The sequence below is a fragment of the Heptranchias perlo genome, chromosome 17 (genome assembly GCF_035084215.1).
Source record: "Heptranchias perlo isolate sHepPer1 chromosome 17, sHepPer1.hap1, whole genome shotgun sequence".
In the NCBI taxonomy this organism is placed as follows: Eukaryota; Metazoa; Chordata; class Chondrichthyes; order Hexanchiformes; family Hexanchidae; genus Heptranchias; species Heptranchias perlo.
Genome location: NC_090341.1, coordinates 20,094,250 through 20,114,524, shown reverse-complemented (window position 1 = coordinate 20,114,524; position 20,275 = coordinate 20,094,250). Strand labels below are relative to the sequence as shown.

The 20,275-nt window shown below is 39.2% G+C and overlaps 1 protein-coding gene across 2 annotated transcripts; it reads right to left on the bottom strand.

Moving 5' to 3' along the window:
• Positions 1 to 1,180: 1,180 nt before the first annotated feature.
• Positions 1,181 to 19,692, bottom strand: cnbpb (CCHC-type zinc finger, nucleic acid binding protein b). 2 transcript variants are annotated; one of them, XM_067998677.1, is made up of 5 exons: positions 19,559 to 19,692; positions 8,310 to 8,445; positions 6,274 to 6,336; positions 5,992 to 6,190; positions 1,181 to 2,185 (listed from the first exon to the last, which is right to left on the bottom strand). In XM_067998677.1, exons 2-5 carry the CDS (start codon positions 8,428 to 8,430, stop codon positions 2,068 to 2,070), a joined length of 501 nt encoding a protein of 166 aa, XP_067854778.1. In that variant the 5' UTR covers positions 8,431 to 8,445; positions 19,559 to 19,692; the 3' UTR covers positions 1,181 to 2,067. The 2 variants fall into 2 exon arrangements, with proteins under 2 accessions (XP_067854778.1, XP_067854777.1); XM_067998676.1 differs by having other exon boundaries at positions 19,595 to 19,678.
• Between the last annotated feature and the right edge of the window lie 583 nt (positions 19,693 to 20,275).

The following is a 20,275-nucleotide window of genomic DNA, read 5'->3' as shown; positions in this document are numbered from 1 at the left end:
ATAGCTTTATAACTTTGAATAGTCTTCAAACAATGCTTGGCACATTTGCCTACTTCGTTTGAGAATATAAGGCAGAATTGATGATAGTACTTAAAGAGAATGGACTTAAGTGAAGACCAGTTGTCCACTGTACTCAAAATACTGCGATGTCCCTTGACTTATATTCACAGCCAATCGTTTTCTAAATGTCTGTACGATCTGTACTTTAAATTACAGGTTTGAGGCCTCCACTCTGGGGTGTAGAAGACATGGCCTACAGGCCAAATCCAGATCATGAATCTGCTGCTGGTTCCTTTCCTCTGCATGTAAAGCTGATTTTGATTTCATCTCAAAATTTACATCCCTTCTGGATTCTTTTATCTAGTTTTAAAATGTTGCTCAACTTTGTATCCCCTCATTTAACCTAGTTACCTAGGTCTTTTTACTTCGTGGTTAAAACCGCCAAAGATTCTCAAAGAAAAGCAATTTCTTTTTAACTTTTCCTTCTGTAGCAACCACCCCCCTAAATACTTACTAATTCCTCCTTCAGAGGGAGCAGGAAACGCATCTGCACTAGTCATAAGGAAATAATTCAACCTACTTGTAAATTCCTATGAAGCAACAACTTGCATTTATATAGCACCTTTATTTTTAACATAGTAAAATATCCCCCAAAGCACTTACAGTTATCAAACAAAATTTGACACCGAGCCACATAAGGAGATATTAGGACAGGCAGATGACCAAAAGCTTGGCCAAAGAAGTAGGTTTTAAGGAGTGGCCAGGGAGAGGAACAAAGACAATGGCTTCGGTCTTAATATTTAGTTGAAGGAAATTTCTGCTTATCCAGTACTGGATGGTGGACAAGCAGTGTGACAAATCATAGACAGCAAAGGGGTCAAGAGAGATGATGGCGAGGTAGAACTGAGTGTTTCATCGTACATGTGGAACCTGATGTTTTAGCCAGCAAAAACTGATCTGAACCAAGTGTGCATTTCGGTCTAATGTCATTTAACCAGTTCCCATTTCAATCAGCATTGACATATTTTTGATTTAGGCAGAAGTACAGTGTATGTGCTCGTGAAAATCTCAAAACAGTTTTGTACCTTCTTTCACCAAAATGAGAAGCAAATCACAGCATGGAAATTACAAGATGCACTGCTATCCAACAACTTTGAAATTAAAGATCACTCAGACAAGCTTTCCCCTTCCTCCTCCAGCTTTATTGATAGTTTAAAATTACATTTCTATAGTTCTAAGACTTCAGTTGCTTTTACCTTCTGTCTTAAAAAAACTGATTTCAAGCAAATGATTCTTTACAGTAGTCTAATTGTATTATACAAAAATAACATCTTGATTTCTGTGAAAACACATTCAACTGCTGTGTAGTTCCAATCCTGTTTGCTATGTGTTTCTGTTGTGGTATTTCATAATGGGTATAATAGTTCCTAAACTACATTCAAAAATTTATTCAAACCTCTGCTTGAACATCTGTATCTCCGACACTGACTCTGGTTTCAGCTACTGTAAGCTGGTTACTCCTATGATGCTTCTTTAAAAAACAACCTGTACTTTTTTCAGCTGTGGACAGGCTTGCTCTTTGTTTCTTGTTTTCTGTTTACTCCCACTTTGCTGTTTACTGTAGGTAGGGCCCCGATACAGATGTTGGTTTATGTGATGAACTGCTCCCAAGAACAAACAATTCAAGGCCAACATTTCAAGAAAGCACATGCGGAAGTTATCAGACACTTCCAGGTTTGGTTTCCTCTCACACAGAATCACTTCCAGAACCCAGAAAGGGTCACTGATCTGACTCATCTCTTCCCATTCATTAATCCCTATACACCAGTGGCATGGAAAGGGGGTTCTTTTACAAAGCATTATACATAACACCTCTACCAAACTAAACATAAACATTTGTAGTTAAATGCAGAAAGTCGATTTCCACCCCTTTCCTCCTTTTACATTTTTTGAGTAAAGCTCACTGGCCTGGGACTAGCCTCTATCTGCCAACCGTTGGCCAGTGAAGAGGATTCAGAGGAAATAATACAACCATCAATCAGAAAAGGAGGGGCGACAATGTAAGATTTAAGCTGTAGCCTCGATCGTGCATTCCCGTGCAAGATGTCCAGCTTCACCACAGCGGTAGCAGTTCACTTCACTGGCCTTGCTGCAATTGATGGCGACATGACCAGTTTCACCACACCTGTAATTTAAACAAGACAATTTCACACATTTAAAGTTTCAATATGCATACTGAGCTACAAACCTATGAGATTTTAGGTTAATACACAAGTATGCAACACTTGAATCCAGCATGAGAAAAAGCACCAAGCTCGATCCATCCAGAACCCTGATTAGTCCACTGCTTATAGCAGGCGTGTTGGTGTCAACGCAATTTGCCCACTACACAGTGGCCGGTGTTTCAGGAAAGATCAATGTCAGCTTAAATTCAGAAATTAAAACATAACTGTTGTTTAAGCACTCTTAGCTCTGGGATTTGAGTTCAGATCTCCACCCCCTCTCTGAGGCGATCCTCCAATGTGGCGGTCAGGAAGTGGCCCCTTACAGGCAGTTTCTTCACTTTTCTCCCACTCCCAGTCGGAATTTGCTGCTGGTGATCTGAAAAGGATTTCTGCACTTCTATGAATATTTCTTATAACTATATCTGTGGAAAATGTTCCTGACTAGACAAGCTATGCGAGGTGGAAGCTTTTCGCCTTATTCAGCTATGGAGAGCTGAACAGGGCTGAAGTACGCAGCGGTCTGGTCAGTTTCACCACTGCAGCATGAACTGTAACTGCAGCTTGAATTTCAGCAGGCTGTGTCACTTGGGGCTGTTTGAAAGGACTTAATGACAAGTAATCACACTTAAGGTACGAACAGCTGCTTGAGCTTGAAAATAGTCGGCGCCCTTAACATGGTTTAAGCACCACTGTTGTAACTGACGCCAATGGTAATGGCAAATGGTTAGGGCCATTTACCCAATGTAGGCAGCTGTCCAGGATAAGTGGGAACAGTATTCAATCATTGACTCTTTCCTCAACTTTCTCCTCCTCCCCACCTCTACCTAATAATCCACAAATTTACGCAACACCAGTATCTTCTGCTACGTCACCTCGGAAAAACATAATTAGTGGCAGTTTTAAGGATTATTTTAAATCTATAGGGCAGAGTCCGAACAGGATCAGTGATTAAATTGGCAATGTCAACTGCAAGAATTACTTTTTAAAAAAAATTCATTTTACAGATAAATAGGTAGTTTGGATTTTAATTGATAGCATTATGTGTTTCATACAACTAAAGACTGTACAAGATTCACCAGCTTTGTCAATGATGGATCCAAGCAAGCCCAATTATACCTTGCCCAGGGTGGTAGAAATTTGCTTCCAATTGAATTAACAATCTCAAAATAAATTAAAAGCCTCAAATTTCAATAAAATAAGACAATAGGAAAGTCAATATTTAGAAGTTTGTTAAAAATTAAATAGTTCAATCCACTGTACAATGAAATAGTTGGGTATGGGTTATTGGTAATGATTCTTTCCTCTAAGTCAATCTCCTTATCGTGGCAATGCCATGGAATTCCTGTAAAGGAAACAGACAAATCTGTCGAACGGAATTGGGAGAAAGCTGCTTGTTCTGTGCCAGGGAAATGGTGCAGATCTTTTGATGGGTGCGGCAGAGAAAGGAGAATACTTGGGTAGATCACCGTGATTACATGGAACCTGCAGCACAGAACCCCAACTGGTCTGCGCCAGTATTTATACTCTACACGAGCCTCCTCCACTCTAATTACCTCTTCCCACCCTGCCTCCGTATCCTGAAAGTCCCTTCTCCCTCATGCATGTGCCAAGCCTCCCCTTAAATGTTATCAAATGTGGCAGCGAGTTCCACATTCTCACTTGTGTAGAATAAAAACTTCTAAATTCTTTGATCTGTTAGTGACTACCTTATATTTATGCTCCCTTACTTGGTGTCAGCAGCTTTCAAAAAAATAATTATCACTGTAATTAAACCACAATATGCATAGTAATCGTAAACAATTACTTGAATCTCAGTTTAAACCTCTCAAATGTTGGTTTTGTATTGTTTGATGTACATAACCTAACCCAGTTTAATCAATGTCATTTCAAACCTTACGAATGTTAACACAATCACAATAATACACGACCACCCTCCCCCAGCGTGCACGGAGTCAAAACCAAGTGCAATCTTCAGGTGAAACCAGGGTGTGTAGATGTAATTCAGTTCCCATTTTAAAATTCTACATTCAGTCCTTTTTTTTTTAAATATAACTTTTATTTTAATACATTTATACGTAAATAGCAATACATAGCAATTTGGGAAGCAGAAAAATAGCGCGGAGCATAGGAATTTCTCTAGTACAAGCCAAGGAGCTGGGACACAAAACTGAAGTGTTAACAGCACCACTACTGGCATGGAAGTGTAATTACAGTTTGACCAGTTTATATAAGCAGTTTTCATTCCAAATGTTGACAGGAATTTCTAATGGGAAAATGACAAACATGAGACAAAGTTGACAACAGGAAATTATGTTCTGTAGACAGAAAGTGTGTGCAGTCGCAAGATTTTTAATATATTAGATACATGGAACACCTAAAAATTTACCCACGGTAAACACATGACAAGAGCGGAGCCAAAGCTGATTATCTCCTTTTCTTTCCAGGCTTGATACAGGATGTATTATGTATACGGTTCACACGCTAACAACCAATGGTTATGTAGCACTCAAATCTCAGAAACTTGACCATATATGATAAAATTTGAAGTTAAACAGATCTCATTTCAGTTACTTGTCCATTTAATATTTTTTTAATGCATTAGAAGTGGCCCTGTAATGTACTGGTATAGCAAATACCCATTACTCATCAATCGATATTACAGAATTTTATTAGTCCCCAATCTCATTTTCTTTGGCTTGTCAGATGCACCCAAATCCCCACAGCAAGTTGCTGCAGCCTCCATTCCTGTTGAAAATTTTGAAATGAAATGAATGGTGACTAGCTGATGCTTCCTTTACACTGGTTTAATGCAGCAAGTTCTGGCAGATGAGTTACACTGCTGACTCAAACCTCCTAGTGTTGGAATGGCTAACATTTTTAATGTCAAAGATTTTTTTTGTGGCATAATTCTTATTCAAGCTTGCTTAAAAGGGCTCATGTCAGGCTCTGATGGCTTGGCAAGTGAGTGGCTGAGTCATATAGACCAAAAGTACCCAGGTTACTACCTGGTCTGTGGTGTACACCCTCAGCTGGGCAGCAGTATAAGCAATGGCATTAGCCTCCGCAATCCAGTCAATGAATGGGGATGGAGGGAGGGGACAATGACCAATATTCTTGCTCTCAATTACTACCCAGTAACCTAAGTGCACTTGTGTAGATGTTGGACTTCGCGGCAATGCCTTGTTTTTGAATAGCCTCACTGTTGAAGGGTTCACGTAATTGAATGACCATATGGGCAAAACACAGGAAGGCACGTGAAACTTTAGCCAAGTGCAGAGTCAACATTGGCATTAGAGGGAGGGGAAAAAACTAGCAAGAAAGAAAGTCTCTTGTATTGCCCATGTTACAAAAATTCAGCTGCCCAACTTAACTGAATTGCTGAGATGTCCAAATGCTTTCCTAAAGAGGTTCCCATAGATGGAGGAAAAAATTACTGCAGTAATGTTTATATAGTTAACCATGAAGAATAAATGGACAGCTGCATGGTGATTTTGGTTAACTGAAAAGGAAGTATGAACAAAGTATTCAAACACAATGGATTATATGCAGCTCCATGAATGTCCAGTGCATGCTTGGCTTGTGTGCTATGTTGTAACGTTATTCTTCCAGCAGACATTTTAGACTAATAAATCAGACCAAGTGAAATATTGCTTATTTTCCAAAACCAATTGGCATCTATAACTAGATAGAAATGATTAGCAACTGAATCTACAGCACAACATCCAGGAATAAAATTCACAAAAAATGCTGGTCAGTTGCTCCATACCTATAGCACTTGACTTTAGTGCAGTCCTTCTGAATGTGCCCAAATTCTCCACAAGAATAACATTTCTGCTCATCAGCATGATCACAGTCACGAGCCAGATGTCCAGGTCTGCCACAGTTGTAGCAGCACTGTTCCCGCTCCTTCTTTGGCTCCTTACAGTCTTTGGCAATATGACCACCCTTACCACAGTTGTAGCAGGCTGAAATGTGACAGTATAAAAATTATTTTTGTTTGCAACAAGTTACTTTGCCCCACCTCCAACAAAAATGTTTACATATTTACCATCTTCCTGGAGCTCACAATCCTTTGCAAGATGGCCTGATTCACCACAGCGATAGCAGATATCTGGAAATCAAAGAGCATCAATTTAAAATAGAGTTCTGCAAGTAACAAAAACATACCACTGCATGATGACACTGCAATGTGCAGCACAGATATTTATCTCAGCTTGAATTCCTCTACAATTCTACTTATGTAGTTTGCAAGATTCCAAGTATTGAAAACAAATATTGGAAGAAAAATGTAGACAGTCCAAAAAAGTTAATACTGGAAAGAATTTGAAATACTGCAGCATTCTGCAGCTTTATGAAAGGTATTAAGATTTTTAAAAATACAATCTCCATGTTATTTTCCAGCATCAGGGTAATATTTTCCTGCATTTTGGGACCTTAATGTCATGTAAAGGGGTAAACCTCTAGTTGTTATGACTGCTATTATGGATGGGGAACCCTGATGTGACACTATCCATTTATCTTGGATACCTGAGCCTAAATCTAGCCTAGGCAAGTGGGGAAGTGTTTGTTTTTTGTTTGTTAGTTGTAAGCATCCAACATAAAACAAATTTGGGCAATCTCAATCCAGTTTCTGGTGGACATGGCCTTCAAAACTACCACAAGCTACAATTTCACTCAAAGACTATTAGGACTGTTATTGTGTAAATTGAGACAATCCATGCTGATTATAAGATTCTCTGAAACTGCAGCATAGTGTAAGGAACTTTCCTTTACACCTGCAGTTCTACCTAACTTGGATATGCTGAACTTTGATTTCCAATATGAAAAAGCATTCCATTCTCAACCTGAGCATCCTAAATCTTGACAAAACATTTATATTTTTAAAACACAAATTTCTATGTATTATATATATATTTTTAAAGTATCTATTTAAATCTAGAATGGTCAAACTCCACTTGGATTAGTGCTGGCTTCAGATAAGCTCTGGACCAGGATATCATTTCAATTTTTGATGGTTTCTTCATAAATAGCACAGCCTCTATCCTTGTGATGCCAAGTTACCACAGAATTTGACAAAAGCCAGCCATGTTACAGCTTCATTGAGTTGAGAAACCACATTTATAAAAGGATCATCTAACATGCCGTCACTACAAGCAGCTTTGTACTCTTGATGGGCTTGGGCAGGGAGTAGAATCTTTAAGATTTAGGATTGGGTAACTGGTTAGGGATTAAAAAATAGCCTCACATACAAGGAATTATCAGCCACAAGATCAGATTAATCAACCAAGCAGAGGGACCTGTTGCTTCCTTATTCCCACAATTGAGCAAGCCAACAGTCATGTTCAGATATATGCTATTCACCATCCCATAACCACTGGCAGATATAAAAATATCAATCATATTATATACAGATGAATTACAGACCAGTTACAGCCCAATAACCTTGGGGTTGTGATGTTTACAATCCCAGCTCAGCTTCCCTCTCACTGCTTCACCTGACAAGGGGATAATCTCTGAAAGCTTGTGATTTTAAAATAAATTTGTTGGACTATAACCTGGTGTTGTAAGATTCCTTACAACTGCTTACAAACTCATCAGAATACTCAACTATATTATGATCTCAACACATGCCACCCAAACACAAAACAGAGATTCAACTTCAAATTCTAATCAAAGTTATTGCTCTAGAAATGGTAGAAGCATCCAAGGGCTGTAAAAATATCACATGCACTCTTTAAAGCACTGTTAAGTCACATCAGAGCCATCAGATCCAATATCAAATAATTTGTCTAAAATAAGCAGGCTATTGCTATTTAAGACTCAACCTTTCCACTCTTCAAAAAAAAAGACAGCGATGATTCAATTACAGTAACAGTACCAGGGCTAGATTTAAAGTTGGAGTGTGATTATGGACTAGCCAATTTGGAATTTTAATCAAAAATTCTGGAACTCCTGGAAATGCAATATGAGCTGTCAGGAACTCAGGAGCCATATTTATACCTATTTTGATCTTCTAATGCAGTAGGCACAAGATTTTTGCCACAAGTTCCTGGGCTAAGATTAAAAAGCAGATTCTTAGGTTACCTCTTGCAGCAGTGAAGCTTCCTCTGCCACGACCTCGAATCCGACCACGTCCACCTGCATTTGGACACTCACGAGCCCAATGCCCAGTACGCCCACATTTAAAGCACTCGTTGTTGCTCATGGTGAACGATATTGTCTGAAAGGAGAAGAAAATATTCCTAAGATACTTAAAATATATATATATATAAAAAATAAAAAGGCATGTGTTTTAACCATCTAGAATACAAAACAAACCTGCCAGAACTTTTCATCACTCACCAGTTTGCTGATCTGTATTCAGCTCACTGTACTTGCTGACCACATTTGCAGATTAGATAGCTAGATAGAGATACACATACCACTTATAATTTTTTTTAAAATCACTTAAAAAAAGTTTGAAGAGTTCATGCTATTTGTGATTCTTTACATACACACAAAATAAAATCTATTGCTTCTAAAAAAAAGCTTTCTTGGAAATTTTCATTTACACTGATACACAGAAGTGCACTACAACCAGCAAGTCCTGACACGTTATGTGAAAAGCCTGTCTTGCTGTTAATCTTTAAATAAATCTTTTAAAAATTGTATATGATGCAGACATAAGGGCATGCTAGGATCTGTAGCCTAGAACTTGGTGATTCTGTTCAGTTGAGTGTGATAGTTTTGAGAACCCTCATGAAATCCAAGCTGCGGCATCTCACACAGGCTAGGCCTCCAACCTAAAGCATGGTTACAGGCATTTCAAAAACAGAAAATATTACTGCACAAGTTGAGTCTTATTTTAAATTCAGTATTTTTAAAGATTGCATAATTATGTTACTCGTTTCCAATAGAAAGTCAATTTAGAGAGCCCAAGACAGCAATGAAAAGATCTTCAAAAATATTTGCAGTGATTTGATTGATTTCCCTTTTTTAAAAAAAGGGGTAGCTGTTGCTGACTGCCCATTTAATGCATTATTCTTTGAAATTCATAATCAGTGTTTTTATTGTTGGTTGATATAGTCCCTACCTGTTCAATTGTGATTTGTTGCTGTTTTAGGAATATGGAAAACTGGCTTAATAGAGCAAAAGAAATCTGTAACCGTGACACAAAAACACACACAATCTATATACATAGTATATACAAAGTACTTGTCAAAAAAATATTCCATTTACTACAGCATTGCACTGTTCTAGCCATTGGATTCCAGAAGACTATTGCACAATGCTTTGCGTTAACACTTCCAATGTCCTGTCATCCATATTATTGCATCCATAAACATCTACCTCCTGCAATGTGTGTCTAAGTACGCTCATGTTCTGTGCTGAGCTGAACAATTTCAGCTTAGCTCAGGGTAGGGTCATATTACAGTCAGCCTAAGTGATCTTGGGGGGGGGGGGGGGGAGTTGATGTAAAAAAAGTAATTCCAGATGCTGCTCCCAACTGCCACCTAGAGGTCATGAAAAGAGTTATATAAATGCAAGTCATCTTTATTACTAAGTGACATTAGAATATGGCTTAGCTTTGATATTGCTCATGGCCAGAAAGCCTCAGCTCATAAGGGTGACCACTTGGCTGGTGTACCAGTTGGCTATTGGGACTGTACCCCAGCAATATACATTGCCATCAGGAGAGGAGGGGGAAAAAAGGGCAAAACTATAAAGAATGTCTACCATATCCTCAATGATATTCAGAAATACTTATTTTCTCTAGTTCATTTAAAATAGGTAATAATCTCTGGATTACTACCTGAGCCACACACAAATTGGCATAGGTACAAACAAATTAGATGGTTAAATGCATGGCTGAAAGAGTGGTGTGGGAAACAGGAGTTTCAATTCATGGAGCACAGGTACTTGGGAAGGAGGGAGCTGATCCGATGGGACAGGCTCCACTTAAACCGGACTGGGACCAGTGTCCTGGCGAATCAAATAACTAGGGCGGTATATAGGGCTTTAAACTAAGAGGCAGGGGGGAATAAAGAGGGTTCAGGTAAGTGTAATTTTAATAGTCTAAAGTAAAGTCAAAGCTCTAGAGCAGAGTAGCAATTTGGGTAAAAACAAGCAGTGTGTGTCAGGAAGGGACAGAGTGTTTAACAAAGGTAATAGGGCATTAGTGACTACGGTCACATCAGGGGAAAAAAGTACAAATTAAGGAGGTGCTGTATCTGAGTGCATGAAATAGTCATAACAACATAGATGAACTAATAGGACAGAGATAAACTGGTTTGATCCAGTAGCCATTACTGAGACGTGGTTGCAAGGTGATCAAGGTTGGGTACTAATTATTCCAGGGTATTTGACTTTTAGAAAAGATAGGCAAAGTGGAAAGGGGTGGGGGGGTAGCCCTGATAATAAAGGATGAGATAAAGACAGTAGTGAGAAAGGATCTTAGCTCAGAAAGTCAGGATGCAGAATCAGTATGGGTGGAGCTAAGAAATAACAAGGAGCATAAAACAATGGTGGGAGTAGATTTCAGGCCCCTTAACATTAGTTATAGTGTTGGACAGAGTATAAATCAGAAAATTAGAGGAGCACGTAACAAGGGTAATACATTAATCATGGGGAACTTTAATCTTCATATAGATTGGGCAAACCAAATTGGCAAAAATAGTTTTGAGGACGAGTTCATGGAATGCATCCTGGACAATTTTCTAGAACAATGTCAAGGAACCAACTAGGGAACAAGCTATTTTACATCTAGTACTGTGTAACGAGACAGGATTAATTAGTAATCTTATTATAAGGGATACTCTGGGGAAGAGTGATCATAATATGATGAATTTCATAAGAGTTTGAGAGTGATGTAGTTAAATTCAAAACTAGGGTCTTTAAATTTAAAGGTGGCCAATTATGTAAGTATGAGGGACGAATTGGCTACGGTAGATTGGGAAATTAGATTAAAAGACATGAAGGTAGATAAGCAATGGCAAACATTTAAAGAAATAATTCATAATTCCCAACAAATATACATACACTTAATAAAAACTCCATAGGAAAAGTGATCCACCGTGGCTAACTAGAGAAGTTAAGGGTAGTATTAGATTAAAAAAAGTGGCATACAATGTTACCAAAAAATAGCAAGCCTGAGGATTGGGAAGGTTTTAGAAATTAGCAACGGATAACAGAGATTGATAGAGGGAGAAAATTGAATGAGAGTAAGCTAGCAAGAAACATAAAAACAGACTAAGAGCTTCTACATGTATATGAAAAGGAAGGGATTAGCAAAAGTAAACGTAGGGCCCTTAGAGAAAGGAGAAATTATAAATGGGGAGTAAGGAAATGGCAGAGACGTTAAACAATGATTTTATATGTCTTCACAGTAGATGACACAAAAAACATACTGGAAATAGTGGGGAAGCAAGGGTCTAATGAGAGGGAGGAACTTAAAGCAATTAAGATTAGCAAAGAAAAAGTTTTAGAAAAATTAATGGGACTAAAAGCCAACAAATCCCATGGACCCAATGGCCGACATCCTAGGGTTTTAAAAGACGTGGCTGCAGAGATAATGGATGCATCGGTTTTGATCTTCCAGAATTACCCAGATTCTAGAGCGGTCCCCATGGATTGGAAGGTAGCAAGTGTAACCCTGCTATTCAAGAATGGAGGGAGAGAGAAAACAGGGAACTATAGGCCATGTAGCCCGACATCAGTAGTAGGCAAAATTCTAGAATGTATTATTAAGGACACAGTAACAGGGCACTTGGTAAATCATCATGATTAGTTTTATGAAAGGGAAATCATGTTTGACAAATCTATGAAAGTTTTTTTTGAGGGTGTAACAGGGTAGATAAGGGGGAAACCAGTGGATGTAGTATATTTGGATTTTCAAAAGGCATTCGATAAAGTGCCACATAAGAGATTGTTACACAAGATTAGGAGTAATATGTTAGCATGGATTGAGGATTGGTTAACACAGAAAACAAAGTAGGAATAAACAGGTCATTTTCAGGTTGTCAGGTTGTAACTAATGGGGTACCGCAGGGCCTCAGCTATTTATGATCTATATTAATGACTTAGATGAAGGGAAGAGTGTAATGTATCTAAGTTTGCTGACGATACAAAGCTAGGTGGGAAAATAAGCTATGAGGAGGACGCCAAGAGTCTGCAAAGGGATGTTGACAGGTTAAGTGAGTGGGCAAGGTGGCAGATGGAGTATAACATGAGGAAATGTGAGGTTATTCACTTCGGTAGGAAAAATAGAAAAACGTTCCATTTTCTAAAATGGTGAGAAACTATTAAACGTTGGTGTTCAGAGGGATTTAGGTATACTTATATACGAAACACAAAGTTAACATGCAGGTATAGCAAGCAATTAGGAAGGCAAATGGTATGTTGGCCTTTATTGCAAGTGGGTTGGGGTATAAGAGTAAGAAAGTCTTGCTGCAATTGTATAGGGCTTTAGTGAGACCACACCTGGAGTACTGTGTGCAGTTTTGGTCTCCTTACCCAAGGGATATACTTGCCTTAGAGGCAGTGCAACGAAGGTTCACTAGATTGATTCCTGGGATAAGGGTTGTCCTATGAAGAAAGATTGAGTCAAATGGGCCTATACCCTCTGGAGTTTAGAAAAATGAGAGGTGATCTCATTGAAACGTAGGATTCTAAGAGAGCTTGACAGGGTAGATACGGAGAGGATGTTTCCCCTGACTGGAGACTCTAGAACTAGGGGGCATAGTATCAGGATAAGGGGGTTGGACATTTAGGACTGAGATGAGGAGGAATTTCTTCAGTGCGAATATTTGGAATTCTCTACCCTAGAGAGCTGTGGACGCTAAGTCGTTGAGCATATTCAAGACTGAGATCGATAGATCAAGGGATATGGGGATCAAGTGGGAAAGTGGAGTTGATCTTCAACCTCAACCATGATCTGATTGAACGGCAGAGCAGGCTCAAGGGGCCTTATGGCCTGCTCCTATTTCTTATGTTCTAACAGGCCATTTGTCCCAACTGGGTATAGGAACTTCTCCTTAATTCCCTATTGAATTTATTAGAGACTATTTTATATTTATATTACTTATATAGCAACTAATATTACAGTAAAATAATTAAATTGAGTGGCTTTATCACTGGAATGCTTACCGTAAACTGTTAAAATAAGCACCAATATAATTTTAGTTTTAAAATATTTGAACACTAATCCTATTTGCCCTGTCCCCCATTCTCTGCACTACTTCTACTTCAAGCTTTAATTCTACTTATTTTTTCAACCCAATCTTATCTTGTCCAATCATTAACTTTAAAAAAAAGTCACCTTTTTTCTCCTTCCATCACTCACTTTAGAAGTAAGTAATTTTGAAGAAAACAATTTCATGGGCTTAACACCAGCTTTAAAGGCCAGCTCTTCATTTAAATTTAAAGCCAGTAATGCAAAGTCTGACATGGTTGCAACATAGCTCTTATCTCAGAACCATTTTCACATGTCAAAGGCAGAAGGAGCTTTGCTTATGAGTAAACTTGGCACTAGCAAAAGGCTGAATGAACAAATAATCTTGCGTGGAAGAATTAAGAGTTACTGCAGTGGTACACTAAATACTGATGTAATATGCTCATTGTTTAATGTCCTCCATTTTTAATTGACAATTGAATTTTTACAATAAAAAAGGTGCAGCTCATAAGTTATGGATGAGAAAAGGTCATTTGGACCATTCAAGCTCATCTCTCTAGCACACTAATCCTCCCATCATAGAATCAAAATGTACTTCGAATAACTTTTTACCCTATCTGGCATATTATTCAGAACATTTATCATGCTGAGGGAAAGTTCTTCAATATGTTGAGTGGTGTGGTTTACTAATTTTCATGTGTTCTTTAGTTTATTTCCTAGCTTTAACTGTTTGTTAATCATACCATGACATTTTACATATTTCAACGAGATCCTCTTAACTGACTTCTAAATAGACTTCTCTAACCTCTGCATTCTGTAAGCTTTTCTAATTCTTCCTCATGGCTCATTCACTGCAATTGGAATCAATCCTGCTGCTCTGGGCTTAAATGTAGAACTAAACCACACAGATCAGAATGTCCCAAGTTTAATTTCTAATCTATACAGTCAGCTGCTGTCACAGCATCAGTTAGGGTGCTGCAACTAGGGTTGCCAATTTTGGTTTGACTGGAGATTTCACTGCACGACTTCAGGCCTCCAGCCATCCTGCCCAATCAAACAGCCACCTCCATCTGCAGTATTTGTATAACTAAATAAATGAAAGTGCTCAAAGAAAATTAAAACAAAGCCATTTTAAAAAAATGTCTGATTTTTCTTCTGGGTTTCTTGCAGTGTCCAGAGATTAACATTTAATTCCTGGAGACTCCAGGACAATCCTGGAGGGTTGGCAGCCCTAGCTGCAACTGCCCTTAGCACCAATGGCCTAAGGAGAAGAAAATTAGGGTGCAAGGAGGCAGTCACATCGCCAAGGTTTGCCACCACATATAACTCCATGTCTTTATTAAATTTACACAGATTATTTAAATGCATCAAGAATGCAGATACTCCTATCCACAAAAATATTTAAGTTAGCCCGAGGGCAAAATGCTTTAAAAAAGACTGCTGAGGTTGGATTTGGATCTCAATTTAAAAAAAAATTCTGACAGTTCTTCGAAGGAAGAAAAAGTTCCAAGTATCTCAACTCCAATTCAATTAGAGAATACCAGATGAAAACATGTTACAAGGCCACTGCACATTGGAGTTTTGAAATCCATGCCCTTGCACAAACCACATGGTTTTACAAATGTCATTGCCGTTCAACATTATTTTACAAAGTAACACTATCCCACATGTACAATATTCCTATTTGTGTATCTTTTTAGCACTTTTTCTTTACTGCCATCATTACAGTTGTTGAGTTATACAGTATAACCCTACATCACATTGGAGTTTAAAATGTGTGGGAACTGGACCAGGAACACTCAGTGAAAGAAAAATGTGATCCTTACACATGACCAGAAAGCAAAGTTAAAAAGAATGTTCCATTACAAGACTCAGAATGAGAAACTTACGACAAAAAGTGAACTTATAGTACCAGCTGTATATTTCATATGCGATTTGTTAAGTACAAAGTATGAGAAATTTGAAGCAGAATTTGTAGAAGAGGTCAAATTGAATGTTAATTTAGGAAAAGTAGGACATAGAAAAGTTATGAAAATTAAATACCTCTTGATTGCCTCGTGCTTGCTGAAAATACTGTCCAGCTGCCTGGCTAATGTCAATAGATCACAACAGCAGAAACAAAACCTAACTGGTGGCAGGACTTACCTTTCCTTCGCCTCAGGGAGGGAGAAGGACTCAAAATTAGGCTGGATCGCCAGTTTTATTTCCTGAACATTATGGATAGGTGTTTAGAGGCAAGTCTTTTTGAATGCAAGTGCAAGAACAGCATGCGTTGCTCCTAGAAACTAATCACTCCGTTATAAGACAAGTCTCAGATTAAGAGACTTGATTTCAAAATCGATACAGTTCTATACATCACAATGAGAACAATTTTTCTGAAGTTTAAAACCAGAGAATCAACCGTAATGGTGGAGCTCACACTTGGCTGCATTGGCATATAAACTCAATTTTATTTTCACAGCAATGCCAAGTTTTTAAATAAACCATCTTTGATATAGATATATAGAAAGAATTTAATAATTCTAGCCTCGTGTGCATCCCTGATTTTGTTCGTCCCACCATTGGCAGCCATGCCTTCAGCTGTCTAGGCTCCAAACTCTGGAATTCCCTCCCTAAACCTTACCTCTGATCAAAATTTTGGTGACCTGCCCTAACATCTAATGTGGCCCAGTGTCAAATTTTTGTTTGATAACACTCCTAAAGCACCTAGGCATGTTTTACTATGTTAAAGGCACTATATAAATGCAAATTGTTGTTGCTGATATTTGAAATGTCATCTAAATTCAGTAATTAAACAAAATTAAACCAAATCCTACTGTTTACTGAAATGTTTCCTTGTATAACATAACCAAATCCTACTGTTAAGTTACATAAGGAAACATATTAGCTTTTTAGTTACCTTTTTCTTCTCAATTAAGATTCTACAAGAAACTGGTTTTGCACAACCAACTATAAAATCAACATTGAACAACCTTAACTATTATTCGTTACAAATCAAATCTTTCCATTTGTAACAAAAAACTTGAGCAAACTTGTATCTTTTTAAAAAGAGATCTTATTTACCCAAAATGGTCTGAAGGATTTTATTTTAATGCCATCCAACCAAATTGATCAGTCAGACACAAAACTAAAATCAATATGCAATTATTGAAATTATTCAGATATCCAGCCATGGACATTTCTTTTACTTCAAAAATAGCCTTTGAATGTAACCAAAAAATAATGTTGTACTTATTAAAATGGTATTTAACATTACAGTGAATGTAACTGCATAGATTGAAGGATTGCTAGGGACAAAAAGCAAAGTATACAACAAATTGACATTTTTGGGATTAGCAGGGCCCCCAGAGATCTGTACTGGATGTATCTTGTTTTTAATTTATATAAATGATTTTGGACATAGGCACAACAGGAATAATAAAGTACCAAGTTAGAGGACCAGGCAAACTGAGAAAGAATGTAGGAGATTGCAGGTACTAGAGTAAACAGAAAGGTGATAGTTCCAGATTAAGGCAGAAAAATGTGAAGTAGTACATTTTGGAAAAAAAGTTAAAGGAAGTCTACCCTAAATAGCAAAACTAAGAGTGGAGAAACAGAGCAATCCATGGATGCAGAATACAGATGTTTTGAAAGATGGAGATGCAAGTAGAAAAGGTCATAAAAAGGCAACTGTGGTTCTGTGTTTTATATAAAGGGACATTACGAAAGCTAGGACGTGATGCTGTGTTTATCCAAGACAAGTTAGGCCAGCTGGAACATTGCATGCAATTTGGTGCACCTCATTTTAGGAAGGACATTATAGCCACGAAAAGGGTAGTGAACATTTAATAGAAGGATGTCCAAAATTAGAAGTTTGTTATGACGATAAGTGTTTTTTGTTATGAAGGTAGGTGCAGAAAATTTAGGGCTTTTCCCACTAGAATAGGGGTTAAGACAGGGGTCTAATAAAAGTTTCCAAAATTGAGATTGAATAAGTTTGTTTCTACTGGTCAGTAAGAATGTATACAAACTAAGGATGATCACTAGGAGAATTATGGAATTAAGTATTTTAACCCCATGGCTCTGTTCATCCACATTCTTCAGTGTCTTCCAATAAGTGTATACTCCCATTCATTGCTTTTTCTCCCAAAGTGCATTACTTCATACTTATCCATATTAAATTGTATGTGTTACCTGACCATTTATTTTGCTATTAATCTGTGTCTTCATGAAGTCTCCTCACTGAGCACCAAACCTCCTACTTTTGTGCCATCAGCAAATTTTGATATCGTATTCCTTACACTCAAATCCAAATCATCTTCATTACTGAGAGCAAAAGTGGACCCAGCACTGACCCTTGAGATACATCATTTCCAACCCTTTTCCAGACTAAACAACGCTTGACAGGGTAGATGCCGAGAGATTGTTTCCCCTGGCTGGAGGGTCTAGAACTAGGGGGCATTGTCTCAGGATAAGGGGTCGGCCATTTAGGACTGAGATGAGAAGGAATTTCTTCACTCAGAGGGTTGTGAATCTTTGAAATTCTCTACTTCAGAGAGCTGTGGATGCTCAGTCATTGAGTATATTCAAGACTGAGATCGATAGATTTTTGGACTTTAAGGGAATCAAGGGATATGGGGATCGGGTGGGAAAGTGGAGTTGAGATCGAAGATCAGCCATGATCTTATTGAATGGCGGAGCAGGCTCGAGGGGCTGTATGGCCTACTCCTGCTCCTATTTCTGATGTTCTTATAAGAGTGGGAAGTTAGAAGAACTAGTGACTATTGGTGATGTGGACTACTAGTGACAATTGAGGCAGAGACAATATATAATTTGGAGGGAAAGAGCAGGTAAATGTGACTTAGTATCTAGCCCAGTTGAGAACAAAATGGCCTTTGTTGTTGTAATTGCTGATTATATATGGATAGTGTTTTCCCTGGATTGAAGTAAGTAGTTACCCAAAACTGAGTATCCTTATAACCCAATTTGCTTTAAAAAAAGTTAAAAGTCAGTCAACTAACTGGATTGCTCTCACAAAGAGCCAGCATGGGCTCGATGGGTCAAATGGCCTCCTTCTGTGCAGAACACTGCAGGGTACAGCATGGTACCCAATACTAATCCAAATATTGGCCCAATATTTGGAAATTATTACAGGCTTCTAAATACAATGTTGGACATTATTCAGGGTCTCACATTGCCCCTCTACTTTCCACCCAAATTAGAGCAAATGAATGGCAAATATTCTTCATATGTAAAAATGAATTCAATCAAGTGTAATACAATTCGTTGTTCCTTCAAGGTTTTTGGGAGGGAAGCTTGCACATAATTTGAAATCAAGTAGAATTCTCATTTCGTAAAATAAGTAAGAATATCGTGTTTTTAAACACTACTGGTAAAAGTGTCCTAAACAGGAGGCTTCGGGTAGAGATACCTCCCAGCAAATCATCCACGCGGGATATTTTAATTTTATTCTTTCCCGCCAAAGCCCAGTTCATTCACGTTTCGGGCTTCGAGGGGCGGGGTCTTAGTACCATCTCGAGCCTCACATTTCGGGATAAATTTGCTCACATTACTTCTAATTATCACATAGTCGCCTAGGAATTAGTAAACTCAGCAAGGCTGAATACGGTCCCTATCGCACCGGCCAGTCTGACCGTAGTTAAACTCGGCGGTTTCTCAAGCGTGGCGGCGCCAAAAGCCGTCATGGGAAGCAGCTGGACTCGTCCCCTTCTCCCTCCCTCGTGTAAGACTCAAATATAACGGATCCAAGAGGCAGGTATACCAGCCAGTCTCAAACCGACGGTAATATGGGCAGCCATGGCAGGCCAGGTAACCTGACACAAACCACGCCACTACGCGCATTTGGGCCTAGCCGTACAATCCTCCAGAGGCACCGCGTTTGGTTTAAACACCCTCTCTGTTGGGGGGGGGGGGGGAAGGGTGGTGCCGAAGACTCGTTATAATAGTCATTAGGTCGATGCTTTAGGTGAGCGGCGGAGGTGGGTGGAGAGGGGGAGGAAAGAGGAGGAAGGCTCGACCCCACAGCCTGACGCACAGGCCGCAATGCGCCGTCAGAAATTCACTTGTTTACCTCAGCACTTCTTTAGCGTTTAACCCTCACAAACCCGCGACCACGCTTGAGCTCTTTGGAGGAGGGGAAGTCGGCGTAAGGCCTTTCTCCGCCATGCGCAGCGCTTTTACTCACAGTCTCGGTACTGCAGCCGCTGCGGCTTCCACTCACCGTCCGGCCGCTCTCGCTCGCTCCGAGTTTCGTTCCTTCTCGCTCTTTCCTTCTGAACGCCTCACGCGGTTTGCACACGGCCGTCCGAGGAAAAGGGCGAAACCATCTGCACACGGCACGCGCCCGCGCGCTGGCCAATCCATTTATCCCAACCCCAGCTACCGTCTCACCGATTGGATGATTCGAATGCCAATCCTCTTGAGCAAGACCCGCCTTCTCTCTCGGTGAGACCAATCAGATTTTACCCGTGGGCTGTTACGCAGTTCTGCGTCCGGCCTGTTTTTTAAGGGACGCCGCCTGTCAGCGCTTAACGGTTCTTGCCGCCTGGTGCTGGTGGTGTTATTTTTCATATTTAAGCAAGAAGTACAAATCGATGCGTGTGCAGATTATTCGCTTGTGCGCTACCAGCCCGTTAATTTGTGTTTATCTCTTTGTAAATTGAGGGAAATTATTGCAAATGTCACTTCTGGGAGTGTGCGCATTGAATGCAGGGGGTTGTAGTTTACGCCGTGAGTCCGGGGGAGTGACAGTTCGAGATGGAATTGAGCCCGCATCCCCCATACCACAGTTTTCTAATTGTGCTGACTTGTGGTACTGCTCCTTTTGTTTATTGACATTGCATGGCCAAGTGGGAAAATTTAGAGCATTTGCTAGCCTACCTCCCGTGGTGGTGTGCAGGTG

What these genes read in the sequence shown, in the direction of transcription:
- cnbpb (XM_067998677.1), bottom strand. Translation starts at nt 8,430, where the DNA reads ATGAGCAACAACGAGTGCTTTAAATGTGGGCGTACTGGGCATTGGGCT. An exon ending in TTGTGAGCTCCAGGAAGATG is followed by an intron (nt 6,191 to 6,273) that starts GTAAATATGTAA and finishes GTCACATTTCAG; the next exon opens with CCTGCTACAACTGTGGTAAG. An exon ending in ACTAAAGTCAAGTGCTATAG is followed by an intron (nt 2,186 to 5,991) that starts GTATGGAGCAAC and finishes TTTAAATTACAG; the next exon opens with GTGTGGTGAAACTGGTCATG.